This window comes from Nannospalax galili, unplaced genomic scaffold (genome assembly GCF_000622305.1).
Source record: "Nannospalax galili isolate Female #2095 unplaced genomic scaffold, S.galili_v1.0 scaffold589, whole genome shotgun sequence".
In the NCBI taxonomy this organism is placed as follows: domain Eukaryota; kingdom Metazoa; phylum Chordata; class Mammalia; order Rodentia; family Spalacidae; genus Nannospalax; species Nannospalax galili.
In genome coordinates, this window is record NW_008360324.1 from 549,211 (window position 1) to 563,624 (window position 14,414).

General features: G+C 43.1%; 2 protein-coding genes across 5 annotated transcripts in view; one reads left to right on the forward strand and one right to left on the reverse strand.

Annotated features, from left to right (window-relative positions):
* Rimklb (ribosomal modification protein rimK like family member B) overlaps window positions 1-14,414 on the reverse strand; it is a 125,374-nt gene that overhangs the window by 109,576 nt on the left and 1,384 nt on the right. The window lies entirely within an intron of this gene.
* The window catches only part of Mfap5 (microfibril associated protein 5), a 19,232-nt gene continuing 5,457 nt past the window's right edge, over window positions 640-14,414 (forward strand). The window contains exons 1-7 of one of the 4 annotated variants that reach the window (XM_017796188.2): window positions 640-971; window positions 1,604-1,663; window positions 2,595-2,630; window positions 10,305-10,340; window positions 11,020-11,052; window positions 11,687-11,722; window positions 14,215-14,244. In XM_017796188.2, coding sequence (XP_017651677.1) covers window positions 1,606-1,663; window positions 2,595-2,630; window positions 10,305-10,340; window positions 11,020-11,052; window positions 11,687-11,722; window positions 14,215-14,244 — 229 coding nt within the window. In that variant the 5' untranslated portion in view covers window positions 640-971; window positions 1,604-1,605. Of the gene's footprint in view, window positions 972-1,073; window positions 1,158-1,294; window positions 1,419-1,603; window positions 1,664-2,594; window positions 2,631-10,304; window positions 10,341-11,019; window positions 11,053-11,686; window positions 11,723-14,214; window positions 14,245-14,414 lie in introns of those variants that run through there. The other 3 variants (XM_029559861.1, XM_029559863.1, XM_029559862.1) reach the window with 3 other exon arrangements.

Below are 14,414 nucleotides of genomic sequence, written 5' to 3' on the forward strand. Positions count from 1 at the left end.
AGCACTGACTATTACAGAGGCCCTGAGTTTGGTTTCCAGCTCCCACATGACAGCTCACAACCATCTGTAACTCCAGTTCAGGGGATCCAACTCCTTCTTCTGACCTCTTTGGGCATTGCATGACATAGGTGCACATACATACATGCAAGTAAAACACTCCTACACATTAAAAAAAAAGAAAATTAAAAAGCCAGGTATGGTAGTACACACTTTTAATTCCAGGACTCAGGAGGCAGAGGCAGGGAGATTTCTGTGAGATAGAGGCCACCCTGGTCTACATAGCAATTTCCAGGCCAGCTGGGTTACAGGGAGATCCTGTCTCAAAAAAAAAAACAAAAAACAAAAAAAATTTTAAACCACCAAAATAAATTAAAAACAAAACAACAACAACAACAAAAAAGAAAGAGTGGGAGGGAGAGGGAGAATGAGAAAGGGAAGGGGGGGAGAGAGAGAGAAGAGGAAGAGGAAAGAAAGAATGATTTAAATATGGAAGAAAGCCAGCGAGTAGAAACAAGATCTGGTAAGGTACGATAAAACTCTCCAAGGGTGAGGGATAAACAGGAACCCATGGAGAAAAGGGAAGCTGGGACAGATAGTGAGAAGGAAAAACGGGCTGATGGAAGGAAGGCAGGCGTGGGCTTGGGCCAGCCCTTTGAGGGAGCACTGAGCTCCTCTCCAGTGTGGTCATAACCTTTGGAATGAGGGTGTGAGTGACTGCAAATTCCCATCTCTCTTTTTCATTCCAGCCTCATTGTAACACTGCTTTCTACGCCTCTAGCCTGGCGTTTTCTCTCTCTCTCCCTCCCTTGCTCTCCCCCATCTCATTGTTTAGGAGTAGGCCAAATCCGAAGTCCTTCCAAGGGTGTGGCTGTGTTCATCTTATTCCCAAGCCCAAGTGAAACAGTGTGAGAAAGACAGAGAGACGTTCAGCAACCAGAAGACCCGGTGGACAAAGTCGAGCATTGTAGACAGTGAGTTGGAGTTATTTATAAAACTACATAGGGGGGATGTCTGTGCATGGGTGCATATATAGCCTGTGAGTGCATGTAGATGTGTACACTGAAGGGTGGAGGAGGTGATGGGAGATATCACTGAACTTAGAATGGAGCACCCCACCCCCAGTTTTGTATGGAATTCCAAGGAGAGGAAGCAACAAGGTGGGCAGATAATATTTAAAAAGCTACAGACATACAAAAGGAAGATTAGATATTAGGAGTGAAAGAGACTTCAGGATACAGCCAAGTATGGATTAATTAGAATGCAAGAGTTCCTCTGTATCTCATGCCTGTATTCCCAGCTACTCTGTAGGTTGGGGAAAGAGGAAGGATTGAATCCAGAAGTTCAAGACCGGCCTGGATAACATAGGAGACCACCTTAAAACATAGGAGACCTCTGTAGAAGAGGAAGAGGCATAATAGGTGACCAAAGGATAGATTTGAGGGAGGGATAAATGTTGGGTGAAAGAACAGGTTTAATTGTAAGGAGAAAGCAAGAATGGCCCTGGGTGACAAAGGGACAGGGCTACAGAGGTGTCTCTCCCCTTGAAGATGAGATGCCTCTGCCCCTCAGCATCATGGTCTCTTCTCTCCTCTACCCCTGTTAGATATGCTGCTCTTTGGGCCCAAGATGCTGCTGTTTATCACCATGCTCATGGTCCCCTCTGGTGAGTCCCTATTTGATTCTTTTCTCCCTGAAATATCAGTTCCTGAGCAATGGGTATGGATGGATGGGGCCGTGGGTTCCAAGGTGTGAAGGACTGAGGCTGAGTGGGAAAGAAAGAGATGGCTAGAGTTGTGCTTGTGTCAGAGGGAACAGGGCAGGTTATGGCTAGGTGACCTTAGACAAGGGGTAATTATGAAACTGATGTAAAATGAAAATATACATGCTTATTAACCACCAAAAGAGAGTCACACACATTTAAATACATAACTAAACAAATACCAACAGAATAAGAAGTTACATAGTATATGGAAACTGCCTTGAAAGAAACTGTACCACCTTTAAATCCCGAAGGAAAATGGTAGAAATATGCTCACTAGCGCCTAACAAACACTTGGGCAGACACATAAGTATATTTACATGTATGAAAGAAGCACATGCTACACTGAAAGACAAGCAATCTTCATAGATTTCACAGAGTCTAACTCAAAGATGAGCCCTAGAAAGTAACCTTGGGCTTTGGAGAAATCCTACTGTATTCTTTTTTTCTTTCTGCCAGATGTAGACTGATAAAGCAATTTTTCTGCCTTGTTCATTGGTGTATCGAGGGCTGTGGGGTTAGGGAAGAAAAGGCTAGAGAGACTTTGTTGGCTCCCCCTCATCCCCCCACTCCCCGTGGACCATGACCCATTCTGGTTGGGGATGAAGAGAAGAGGGTAGCCTGAGCCAGTGTGGAGTGCAGTGGGTTTTGTTCTCATGAATTTGTCTTTCTAGGGTGCATTTCATACTGTTTTAAGTGATATTATGTTGAGCTATATAGGAACAAATCACAAAGATAATATACACTTTCTCTGTCATATTCTTGTTCACCTCATAAAGGGATTATGGGTTGTAGCTCTTGAGTCACTTACATTGCTTTTCTTTCTTTGCTACAGACTGGCTACTGCTAGGGGTCAATGGTCAACGAGGAGGTAGGTGAAGGCTTGGGTATGGGTTCTGTTGGTGTTCTTGTCAGGATAATGAAATGAAGAGTAAGGGTAAGAACCTATTCTAGGAGAGACAGAGGGCTGTTGCCAAGGTATGAAAAATAGAACTGACTTCACCAGTCCCATTACCCCATTTATAAATCCTTGTCTCCTTTAAAAAAAAAATTATTTACTTCGGAGCTGGAGAGATGGCTCAGAGTTTAAGAGCACTGGTTGCTCTAGCACAGGACTCAGGTTTGATTCCCAACACCCACATGGTGGCTAACAAATGTCTGTAGCTCTAGTTCCAGAGGATTCAACTCCCTCTTCTAACCTCTGTAGGCATTGCACTCACGTATGTGCAGACAATACACTCATACACATAAAAATAATAATAATAAATAAAGTGGAGCATGGCGGCACACTCCTTTGATCCCAGCACTTGGGAGGCAGAGGCAGGTGGCTCTCTGTGAGTTCAAGGCCAGCCTGGTCTACATAGTGAGTTCCAGGCCAGCTGGGGACACAGGGAGACCCTGTCTCAAAATAAGTAAAAATAAATATTAAAAAAAATTAAAATATTTAGCAATTTTTATTTACTGTTATGTGTATGAGTGTTTTGCCTGTAAGTGTACCATATGTGCACAACGCCCATGGAGGCCAGTGCTCTTAACCGCTGAGTTCATCTCTCTGTTTTCAGTGCTCTCTGCTGAAACATCTTTCCCAGGACATTTTCTTTGCTCACCTCTTTCTATTCTCCACTGCACATCTCTTATGCACTTCAAGAAAACATGGATTAGGGGGCTGGAGAGATATCTCAGCAATTAAGAGCACCAGCTGCTCTTGCAGAGGATCCGGGTCCAAATTCCAGCATCCACATGGCGACTAACAACAGTCCATAACTCCAGTTCCAAGGGATCTGATGCCCTCTTCTGACCTCCGTGGGCATTGCACTACATGGGTGCACTTATGTACATGCAGGCAACATGCTCATACACATAAAATAAAAATAATAAATAAAATATTAAAAACAGATTAATCCTTACAGAAAATATTCTTTTTTTTTTTCTTTTGGTCTTTTTGAGACAGGGTCTCCCTGTAGCCCCAGCTGTCCTGGAACTCACTATGTAGACCAGGCTGGCCTTGAGCTCACAGAGATCCACCTGCTTCTGCCTCCCAAGTGCTGGGATTAAAGGCATGTGCCACCATGCCTGGCCAGAAAGTATTCTTACTTTTAAAATTTTATTATTAGTATTTTCTGTTCTGAGGATTGACCCAGGTCTTCACACATGCTAGGCAATTGCTTTACAATTTTCTTACAGACCAGGCAAGCATACTTTATTTATTTATTACTTTTTGTGGTGCTGTGGATTGAACCTAAGGCCACATGAATCCAAGACAAGCCACCACTGACCTGCACATTCAGCCCCCAGCACAATAGAGGAAAACTAAAACTAAAATGCAAAGACAGGGTTAAGACACCATCCCAGGCTTTGGTCTCACTGTCCAACAAACTCAGTTACTATGGTGCTGGAAATGGAACCCAGGGCTTTGTGCATGCCAGGCAAGTACCTTACCATGAGCCACATCGCCAGCTCCATTCCAGACTTAGCAGGAAATTATGGCACAATTGGACAGAACCTCAATGTTTTGGCTCCAGAAGGACCAACTTCTTCAGCATGGTGAAGGACTCTCCACTCTACCTCAAACATTCAGCATGATTCTAACTTATCCCTTTGCTTTTCCCAGCCCATGAGAATTAGTAGACAGAGCGCTGGTGTGTACAGACTATTTACTGGGTCGTAAAATCAATTTAATGGGTCACAACTGGCATTTTAAAAATGAATTAAAATAAACATCAGAATGCATTACGTGTGTTTTGCAAGGGTAGTTTATTGTTTTATAAAAGTTGTTTCTGCTGGATGTGGTAGTATATGCCTTTAATTTCAGCACTTGGGAGGCAGGGGGATCACTGTGAGTTCAAGGCCAGCCTGGTCTACATTGTGAGTTCCAGGCCAGTTGGAGCTACAGGGAGCTCAGAAAGCCCCCCCCCGTCCCCCCCAAAGGAAAGTTGTTTTTGTTTCACACTGGGCAAAGTGGTGAAGGCCTTTAATCCCAGCTCTCAGGAGGCAGAGGCCGGAGGCTCACTTCGAGGTGGAGGCCAGCCTGGTCCACATAATGACTTCCAGGCAGGCTGGGACTAAGGAGACCCTGTCAAAAAAAAAAAAAAAGTTGTTTCTATTTCACATGTGGCCCTAATATATATTTCTTGCAGTATGTCCTCGTTCAGAAGATTAAAATATAGAAAGAAAACTTTTTTCTTTTCTATTTATGCTGTGTCTGAATTCCTGAGTTTTTTGAATCTACACGAGATTTTAGCACTAGCAAGAACTAATCTGCTAACTGAGCTGATTTCCCTAGGCTGGCTAAGGACCAGTCCTGAGTTATGGCTTTCTGGCAGACAAAAAAAATACACATTATGGTGAAACTGCTCCAAGATTCCTTTTCAGACACTTTCCAGTTCTAGAAGAAGCATTTACATGGTGCTTGTTCCTAGAGAGCTCTTTAAACTAGATATACAGAGAAACCCGAGACTCTACCCTGTAACCTCGCAGCCAGCACCCCCCCACCAACTCCCAGACTGTTCTGTGGTGACTTCACCATGCGTGGCTAGACTGGAATGTGGGCTAGTCTCTCGAAAATGGACGGGAAGGATTAGGGTCCACCCTGAAGAGGCCCCATAGCCTTTACAATGATTCCGGTCAGTGATTTTTCAAATAGCCTCTGGGAATAGTACAGACATAGTTTCCTTTAATCAAAATTTATTCTGAGCTGGGTGTGGTGGCACAGGAATTCAAGGTTGGCCTCTATCTACTAAGGAATTCAAGGCTAGCTGGGGCTGCATGAGAGTGCCTCAAAATTAAAACAAAACAGCAAGCAACAAAGACAGAAAGGAAACTTATTCTGAAATTACAACATTTTCCAGTGAGTGTTAAAGGAGCTCAGGGTTGGGCTGGGCAGTTTCAGTGGTAGAGCAGTTACCTAGCCTGTAGGAAGGTGGCCTTGAATTTGACTTCTCAGTACCTCAACCTACTTCCACCCCCACCCTACCCCCCTGCCCCAAAAGTCATTGCTTGTCATATCTGTTGAGTTTTTATTTGGAATTTAGAAATTTAAAGAAAGGATTCGGTAAGTATAGGAAACGTTTGAAATCCTCTATTCCACAGTGATCTGATATGTTTTAGAACGTGCTTTGTTCTCCGCTGTCTGAGGAAGGCATCCAGACCCCTATCTGGCTTTGGTTTTTCCAACAATACTTCCCACCTCGAGTTCCTTCAGTTTTTGATTTTTTAAAAATGTTTTAATTACACTTATCTGTTTATTTGGTTTATTTATTTATTTATTTATTTATTTATTGCGTGTGTAGCATGCATATGGTTAGAGGACAGCTTACCGGGGAGCTGGTTTTCTTTCTACCACTTGATTCCCAGGGATCAGACTCATCATCAATTTTGTTTTGTTTTGTTTTTGTCTTTTTGTGACAGGGTCTCCCTGTAGCCCCAGCTAGCCTGGAACTCACTATGTAGACCAGGCTGGCCTTGAACTCACAGAGATCCACCTGCCTCTGCCTCCCAAGTGCTGGGATTAAAGGCATGTGCCACCATATTTGGCAATTTTTTTTTTTTTTAAATCACTGCATTGGACCTCAGACAGGGAATACATTGTAAGCACCAATGCTACAAAGGGAATTTTGGGTTTCCATCTCCTTCCCTCCTTCCTTCCTTCCTTCCTTCCTTCTTTCCTTTCCTCCCTCTCTCCCTCCTTCCCTCCCTCCTTCCTTCCCTCCCTTCTTCCTTCCTTCCTTCCTTCTTTCCTTTCCTCCCTCCCTCCTTCCTTCCCTCCCTCCTTCCCTCCCTCCCTCTTCTTCCTTCCTTCCTTCCCTCCCTCCCTCCCTCCTTCCTTCCTTCCTTGCTCACTCCTTTCCTACTTCCTTCCCTACTCTTTTCCTCCCTCCCCCCCTCCCTCCCACCTTCCCTCCCTCCTTCCTTCCCTCCCTCCCTCCTTTCTTCCTTCCTTTCTTCCTTCTTTCCTACAAGGTCTCATGTGATCTGACTTTGAACTCCAGATCCTCCAGCCTCCACTTCCCAAGTACTGAGACAGGCCAGCCACACAGAAGGTGCCAGGTAGAAGAGAGGCAGGTTTCCTTATTTCCCAGGTTCTGGTCCTGGCTCCCAAGGACTGCAGAATGGGCTGAGACTTCTTCTAGAGGCTCTGTCATTGCCAAAATTCACGTCTGAAAACGACTCTGGTTTTGAGGTGGGGTCTCTAGGAACAACTTCGCTGTTGTAGCTCCAATCTCTAACCAACACAAGTTTAGATGTGTTTTTACTTTTCAAGAATATTCTAACCTTTTTCCTGCAATCCTTTTAGAAATATTCTGGGGGTGAGTGACAGGTTCTTGGAATCCTGATGTCATCATATCTGGCTTGATAAACATTTCCCTAATAAACTGGGGCGGAAGAGCTTGTTCTTACATTTAGAATCTGAAGCTTGAGGAAACGGAACAGAAAAGCCAACAAACTATGTGGATTTTCTGACCCCTAGTGGGAAGAATGGATTATGAACATAAACTACATGGAAAGAAGAGTTGCCCATGAATGTTTTACTAAACACAGTATTTATTTATTTATTATTTATTTATTTATTTATTTATTTATTTATTTATTTAGTTATTTATTTGATGTGTATGAGTGCATTGTCTGCATGTTGTATATATACAGTGCCTGCAGAGGTCAGAAGAGGGTGTCAGGTCCCCTGGAACTGGTGTTATGGACTGTTGTTAGCCACCATGTGGGTGCTGGGAATTGAACTGAGACAGGGTCTCCCTGTAGCCCCAGCTATCCTGGAACTCACTATGTAGACTAGGCTGGCCTTGAACTTGCAGAGATCCGCCTGCCTCTGCCTCCCAAGTGCTGGGTCTAAAGGCATGCATCACCACGCCCGGCTAAACACAGTATTTAAATGTCATCACATCCCCCTACACAGACACACACAGGTGAGAAAATGGATATTAATTTGACTACTTGGCTATAGTAATTATTTCACTTCATATATGAACATGTTGTACACTTTAAAAATGTACAATAGCTGGGTGTGGTGGCACACGCCTTTAATCCTAGCACTTGGGAGGCAGAGGCAGGCAGATCTTTGTGAGTTTGAGGCCAGCCTGGTCTACATAGTGAGTTCTAGGACAGTTGGGCTACAGCGAGACCCTGTTTCAAAAAGACCAAAAAAAATGTACAATAAAAATATATACATTTAGATCCAGGCACATGCTAGTAATCCCAGTATGATCTGGAGTTCCAGGCCAGCGTAGTAAGATTCCACCTCAAAAATAAATGTAGCTGGATATGGTGGGACATGCCTTTAATTCCTAGCAGTTGGGAGGCAGAGGCAGGATGATCTCTGTGAGACCATGGCCAACCTGGTCTACATAGTGAATGCCCGGCCATCTGAGGCTACAGGGAGACCCTGTCTAAAAAAAAAAAAAAATCCAAAATAAATAAATAAGGACTGGAAAAGTACCTCAGTTGGTAGAACAGGCAAGTCCCAAGTTTGGTCCCTAGAACCAAATAAACTGGGCATGGTGGTGGCACCTGCTTATAATCCCAGAATTTGGGAGGTGGGAGCAGGAGAATCAAAAGGCTTAGAACTTCAAGATTATCCTCCCAGCCAGCCTGGGTGGCTACAGGAAGCCCTGTCTTTTTTTTTTTTTTTTTTTTTTTTTTTTTTTTGTCTTTATGAGACAAGGTCTCCCTGTAGCTCTAGCTGTCCTGGAACTCACTATGTAGACCAAGCTGGCCTTGAACTCACTGAGATCTGTCTGCCTCTGCCTCCCAAGTGCTGGGTTTTTAAAGGCGTGCGCCACCACACCCGGCTAAGGAAGCCCTGTCTTAAAGTAAATAAAATAAAACAGTAAATAAAGCAAAGTATTGGGCAGAAGTTGTAGTTCAGTAGTAGATGACTTTGTCTAGCATGTACAAGATCTTTGCTTTATCTGCAATGCCACACAATAAGGAAGTAAAAATTTAAAATAAAACTAAAAATGCCTACACTCTTTTGTTATTTTGGTTTTCATTGAAAGACAATGTGCTGGAGGTGTATCTCAATGACAGAACATGTGCTGAGCCTATATAAAGCCCAGCATGAAATAAAAATTATCATTATAATAATTAATATACAACTTGTTTTCGAAAGTAGTATGATTTACAATCCCTGATATCATTGTCTTAGTTATTCTAGTAGAATCTACCTGAAGATCCCAGCCATTTTTTTTTCCTCGAGGCAAGTTCCAACTATGTATCCCTGGCTGTCTTGGAACTTGTTAAGTAGACCAGACTGGCCTGGAACTCACAGAGATCCTCTTGTCTCTGTTCTCAAGTGCTGAGATTAAAGGCGTGCGCTGCCATGGCTGACTAATCCCATCCATTTTTATTTCTTCCTGCCCTTGCTTTCTGAAGGTCAAATGCAAATATTCTCTATTACCAATGCTGTTTCCCCCTCCCACGTCTCACTGTTTCTCAATTATTACCGCTGCCTTTTGTAAATTTTCTATATAAATATGGGGCTGGGAATGTAGTTCAGTGATAGAAGCTGAGTTTAGCACGTGTGAGACCCTATGTTATATCTCCAACACACACACACACACACACACACACACACACACACACTACATGAATGTCAAAATTACAGTGTCAGCCAAATATGGTGATTAACACCTATAATATCAGCTTTTGGGAGACTGAGATAGGAGGACAGATCTTAAGTTCCAATGAGCCTGGGCTACCAAGCAAAACTCTGCCAAAAACAAAACAAAACAAACAAAACAAAACAAAACAAAACAAAACAAGCCAGCACTTTGGAGACAGGGGCAGGAGGATCTCTGTGAGATCGAGGCAGCCTGGTCTCAATAGAGCATTCCAGACCAGGTGGGGCTACAGGGAGACCCTGTCTCAAAAAGACAATATATACATATTGCAAAGAGGTCATCAATCTCTTTGGTTAACAACCACCAGAAACTCTAGTTCCAGGGGATCCGACACACCCTGTTCTGACCTCCCCAGGCATTGTATGACATGGGTGCCCTTACATATGCGCAGGCAATATACTCATACACATAAAGTAAAAATAATAATTAAAATAATTATATGTATATGTGAATGCCTGCATTCAAATTTGTGTACCATGTATGTGCCTGGTGCCTGCAGAAGCCAGAAGTGGGCGTCAGAAGTGGACACCAGATGTGGGTGCTGAGAACAGAAGCCAGGTCTTCTGCTGGAGCAACGAGAGCTCTTAATCACTGAGCCATTTCTCCAGCCCCCGATTGATCTTTATTTTTAAACGTTTACCTTATTCACTTATTTATGAACAAACCATTTGATTCAGAGTCTTAAGGTAGGGAAAGGCTGAAGAGGTCAGCAGGTTCTGACACAATGAAGTTTGACAAGGCAGAGCTTCCTGCCTAGTGGTTGCCCAGAGCCTATTATTAGAGGCAGAGAAAGAAAAGTAGATGCAGTGTCTTTATGCATTGGGTGTTAATACTGGACAGTTTCACTTTCTGGGAGTACAAGGATGGAATGCCTAGAAACGTGATCTGCTTTTGCTTTGTTTTGTTTTTTTCAGATGATGTGACCCAGGAATCATTCACAGAGGATCCTAGTAAGCCACTCTGATTTTGTTGTTTACTTACTGTCACATTGGGGATTGAAAGGATCAAGGGTGACATCTGTCCAAAGAGAAGGTGGAGCTCCTTGGCACCTTCTTGTCTCTTAGTGACTACAAAACACTCCAAACACACCCAGCCTTATCATCTCTTCCACTTCTCTGGGCGAAGTTCCCTTTATCTGCCCAAGAGTCCACGTGGTCAGGCATGGTGCTCACACCTTTAATCCCAGAACTGGGGAGGTAGAAGCAGGCGGATCTCTGTGAGTTCAAGGCCAACCTGCTGTACATAGGGAGTTCCAGGCCAGCTGGGGCTACAAGGAGGCCCAGTCTTTAAAAATACCAAAAACAGAGTCTACATGCCTCCATTTCAATTCTTTTGTCTCCTTTTATTTATTTATTTAATCTAGTTTTGTTTGTTTGTTTAGTTTTTGAAGACAAGATCTTCTGTAGCCCAGATGGCCTGGGACTCACTATGTAGACCAGGCTGACCTCAGTCTCTCAGAGATTCGCCTGCTTCTGCCTCCCCAGTGCTGGGATTAAAGGCATGTGTGGCCACCAGCCACCAGAAAGGGCTTTTGTCTTCCTTTAAGATAAGCAGCCCTCTAAATCCTGCTTTTGTCAGTCACTTTCCCCCCAACCCTTGACTTTCCCTCTCTGTTTTGTGTCTTTGCAGATTTGGTGAATGATCCTGCTACAGATGAAACAGGTAGCATTTACTAAAGTTCTTAAACGTCATGATCTTGTTAGGATTCACAATATTTATTCCAGCTCTTGAATTCATCCTATATTCTTAGCTCTGTATAAAGGGGTTGTAGGAGTGCTGTTCATGACTGAAAGTAGTATTAAAAAAAAGAAAGCCTTGCCAGCCCTCTAAAAGGAGGGAACCCAGCCTACGGATGGCTCAGGGGGTAAAGGTGCTTGCCACCAAACCTGATGACCTGAGTTTGACCTCTAAGCCCCATGTGGTGGAAGGAGAGAACAGATTCTGGAAAGTTGTTCTCTGACCTCAATACCTGAGCTGTAACATGTGCACACACACTCACACGATAAGTGTAAAATAAAATAAAAAAGGTGGAACAATGTGGATTAATAGCTAAAATAAGACATGGATAATAAAGGCATCCCAAAAATTAATATAATGTTAATAGCACCAGTATCCTTCCAAAAGCGTTCCCAATTAGCTTCCAGTAACTTCCATTAACTTCTGTGTTCCCCAGATACAGCATTCAGATACAGCTGTTGCTGTGCCCTTGCCCTGATATCTGCATTCTCCCTCGTCCTGCTCTGCATCCCCCTTGCAATTCACAGCCCTCCTCACACCTGCTATTTTGTGCTTTCAGTTCTGGCTGATATCGAGCCTTCCACAGATGACCTGGGTGAGTTCAGATCTGGGATTCCAGGGCCACCAGGGTCATTCTGGGCTTTCCCCAGAGCCCGTACAGAGGATTCTAAATAGAATTACAGTTTATAGAATACATTCTTCCAATTATTCCATTTAAATTATTGACAGTTTTGAGGGGGGTTGTTTTTTGTTTTTTTGGTCTTTTTGAGACCAAACTGGCCTGGAACTTGCTATGTAGACCATGCTGGCCTCGAACTCACAAGAGATCTGCTTGCCTCTGCTTCTCAAGTGCTGGGATTAAAGGCATGTGCCACCACGCCCGGCTAAATTATTGACAGTTTTGAACCTCTGACAAGTAGGAATTACGCTAGGTTGTTTAATATACAAAATATCAAGACGCAATCTTTCAAAGTTTCCAAGACTTGATGGATAAAGACAAATGGGGGAAAGAAGGTAAAAGGAAAATCAGAGCGTGCACACGAAGGAAACCAAGCTTTATAAATGGTGAGATAAGGAATAGGAGACAGGAAGGAAGCAAAGAAAATGGAGACTAGGTTTGTCATTGTTGCCACTGGTAGGGATAGAACTCAGGGTCTCATACATGCTGGGAGAGTCTCTACACCGAATCACATACCTCCAGGTCCTACGTTATTTTTAGCGAACAGTTTTTGAAAGCCAGCTATGTGCCAGAAATATAAAAGTGAACCCAAGTAATTTTCTTCTGCAGGTATCTTTTGTCTAATAGGCAATGCAGACAATTGAACACGCATCATTATCCTGTCCCACAAAGTAGTATCATTAGGTTGAGTTATAAAAGGCGTTATGAGAGACAGGAAGAGTTCTTGATGATATTACGCTTGGGAATCAGAAAAGGGTTTTCTGGAGGGTACATTGCCTGGATTTTTTTTTTTTTTTTCTTGAAAGGCCAGTGGGAGTGAATGAAGTGAATAGGCGGGCACTAACAGGGAAGGAAAACACCATGGGTAAAAGGCTGAGGATAGGAATGGAAACCATTCAAAGAAGGCTTTGGGTAAGGGAAGGTGTTAAGCAGCTTTGTGCATTGGGAAGATCATACTCCACTCTCATTATCCCACCCCGTACTCCTGTTCCCCCACCAATGGGGTTAATTGATTAAACCAAAGCAGCCAGCAACCGAGAAATGAGCAAGGATGCTGTGGCAGCAGTCCCAGGAAAGGAGGACTGCAGCCAAAGTAGATGTAATGCGAGTTAACCATCAGCTGCATGGGGAGGATCGAGATGGATTGTGGCACCAGTCACTGAAGAATGACTTCAACCGGTGAAGGAAAAATAGAATTTGAGATATGTTGAATTTGAAGAATCTCCAAAAAAAGCCAATAACCTGCATAAGACACCAATTAGATCTTTGCATTTCAGGAATAAGGTCTGGACTAGAAACATAGGTTTGGGGATTACCAACAGAGAGATCTGTTTGAAATTGTGTGGTAGATGATATCTAGCCTCTTTCTGGTATCTTTTCTATTAACAACTCTTCCAGTGACATTCCCCAGATAACTCTCCTGAGTCTCTGGTCCCTCAAAACTCACCTAACTCCATTCTGTGAACTAAGCTCGTATTAAACTTACACCTAGGTCAGTTTGGACTATGAACATGACCCTTGTTATTCTTTACCCAATAATTCTTCTTAAAAAGACTGTGATTGCATGATTGCATATCTTTTTTTTTTTTTTTTTTTTTGTTGTTTTGAGACAGGGTCTCCCTGTAGCCCCAGCTGTCCTGGAATGCACTATGTAGACCAGGCTGGCCTTGAACTCATAGTGTGTGCCACCACGCCTGGCTACATATCTATTCTTATGGGCAGGAAATCTTGTCTGTGGAGATGCTCCTAAAGAGCAGTAATGTATTTTCTCCTCATCTCTAGGATGCAGGTTTTCTAGGTCATATGGTCCTTTCTCTTGCATTTCTAGTAATTTGCTACTTATTACTAATTATGGTGGTACATGCCTATAATACTTGGGGAGCTTGGGTAGAAGAATCACTTAAGCCCAGGGGTTTGAAGGTAACCTGGATAACGTAGGGAGAACTCCATCTCTAAAAATGCGTATATTTTTTGAAATTGGGTCTTAATACGTAGCCCCAGTTAGCCTGGAACTCATGTAGACCAGATTGGCCTTCAACTCACAGAGATCTGCCTGCCAGTTCTGGGATCAAAAGCATGTGCCACCATGCCTGGCTCTAAAAAAAAATTTTTTTAATTGCTTCTCATTGGTTAATGCAAAGATACTTATAATGCAATGAATTTCTCAACTGCCCGGAACAGAAAAGTAAAAGGCAGAGTCCATCTTAATCTCTAAGTCTCTTTGCTGTGTGGCTCAAATAAAGCCGAAGAGATGTTTTCTTCTAGACATTACTAAAAGAGTTATCAATTCATTTGTTCCCTATTTCGAAGTACCCTGCCTGGGTCTGAGAAAAGAAAGGCACATGACGATTGGCAGAGGCAGTGGCTTCTAGAACTGTTAATAACTGAGTAAAATTTCTGCCTTGCAGCTTCACCCAGTGACAAAAATACCACGGCAGGTACAGTGTTTTTACATTTCTTTCCTTAAGCTCTTGTTTTTATTTCCTGTAGATTCTTTGCCTCCTTGCTCTTAGAAGAGTATTTGATACACTATCGAAGAGTAATTTCAGTGCTCTTTACTCCAAGTCTTCTTCCTTCCTTCCCTCCCCCCTCCCTCCCTCCATCCCTC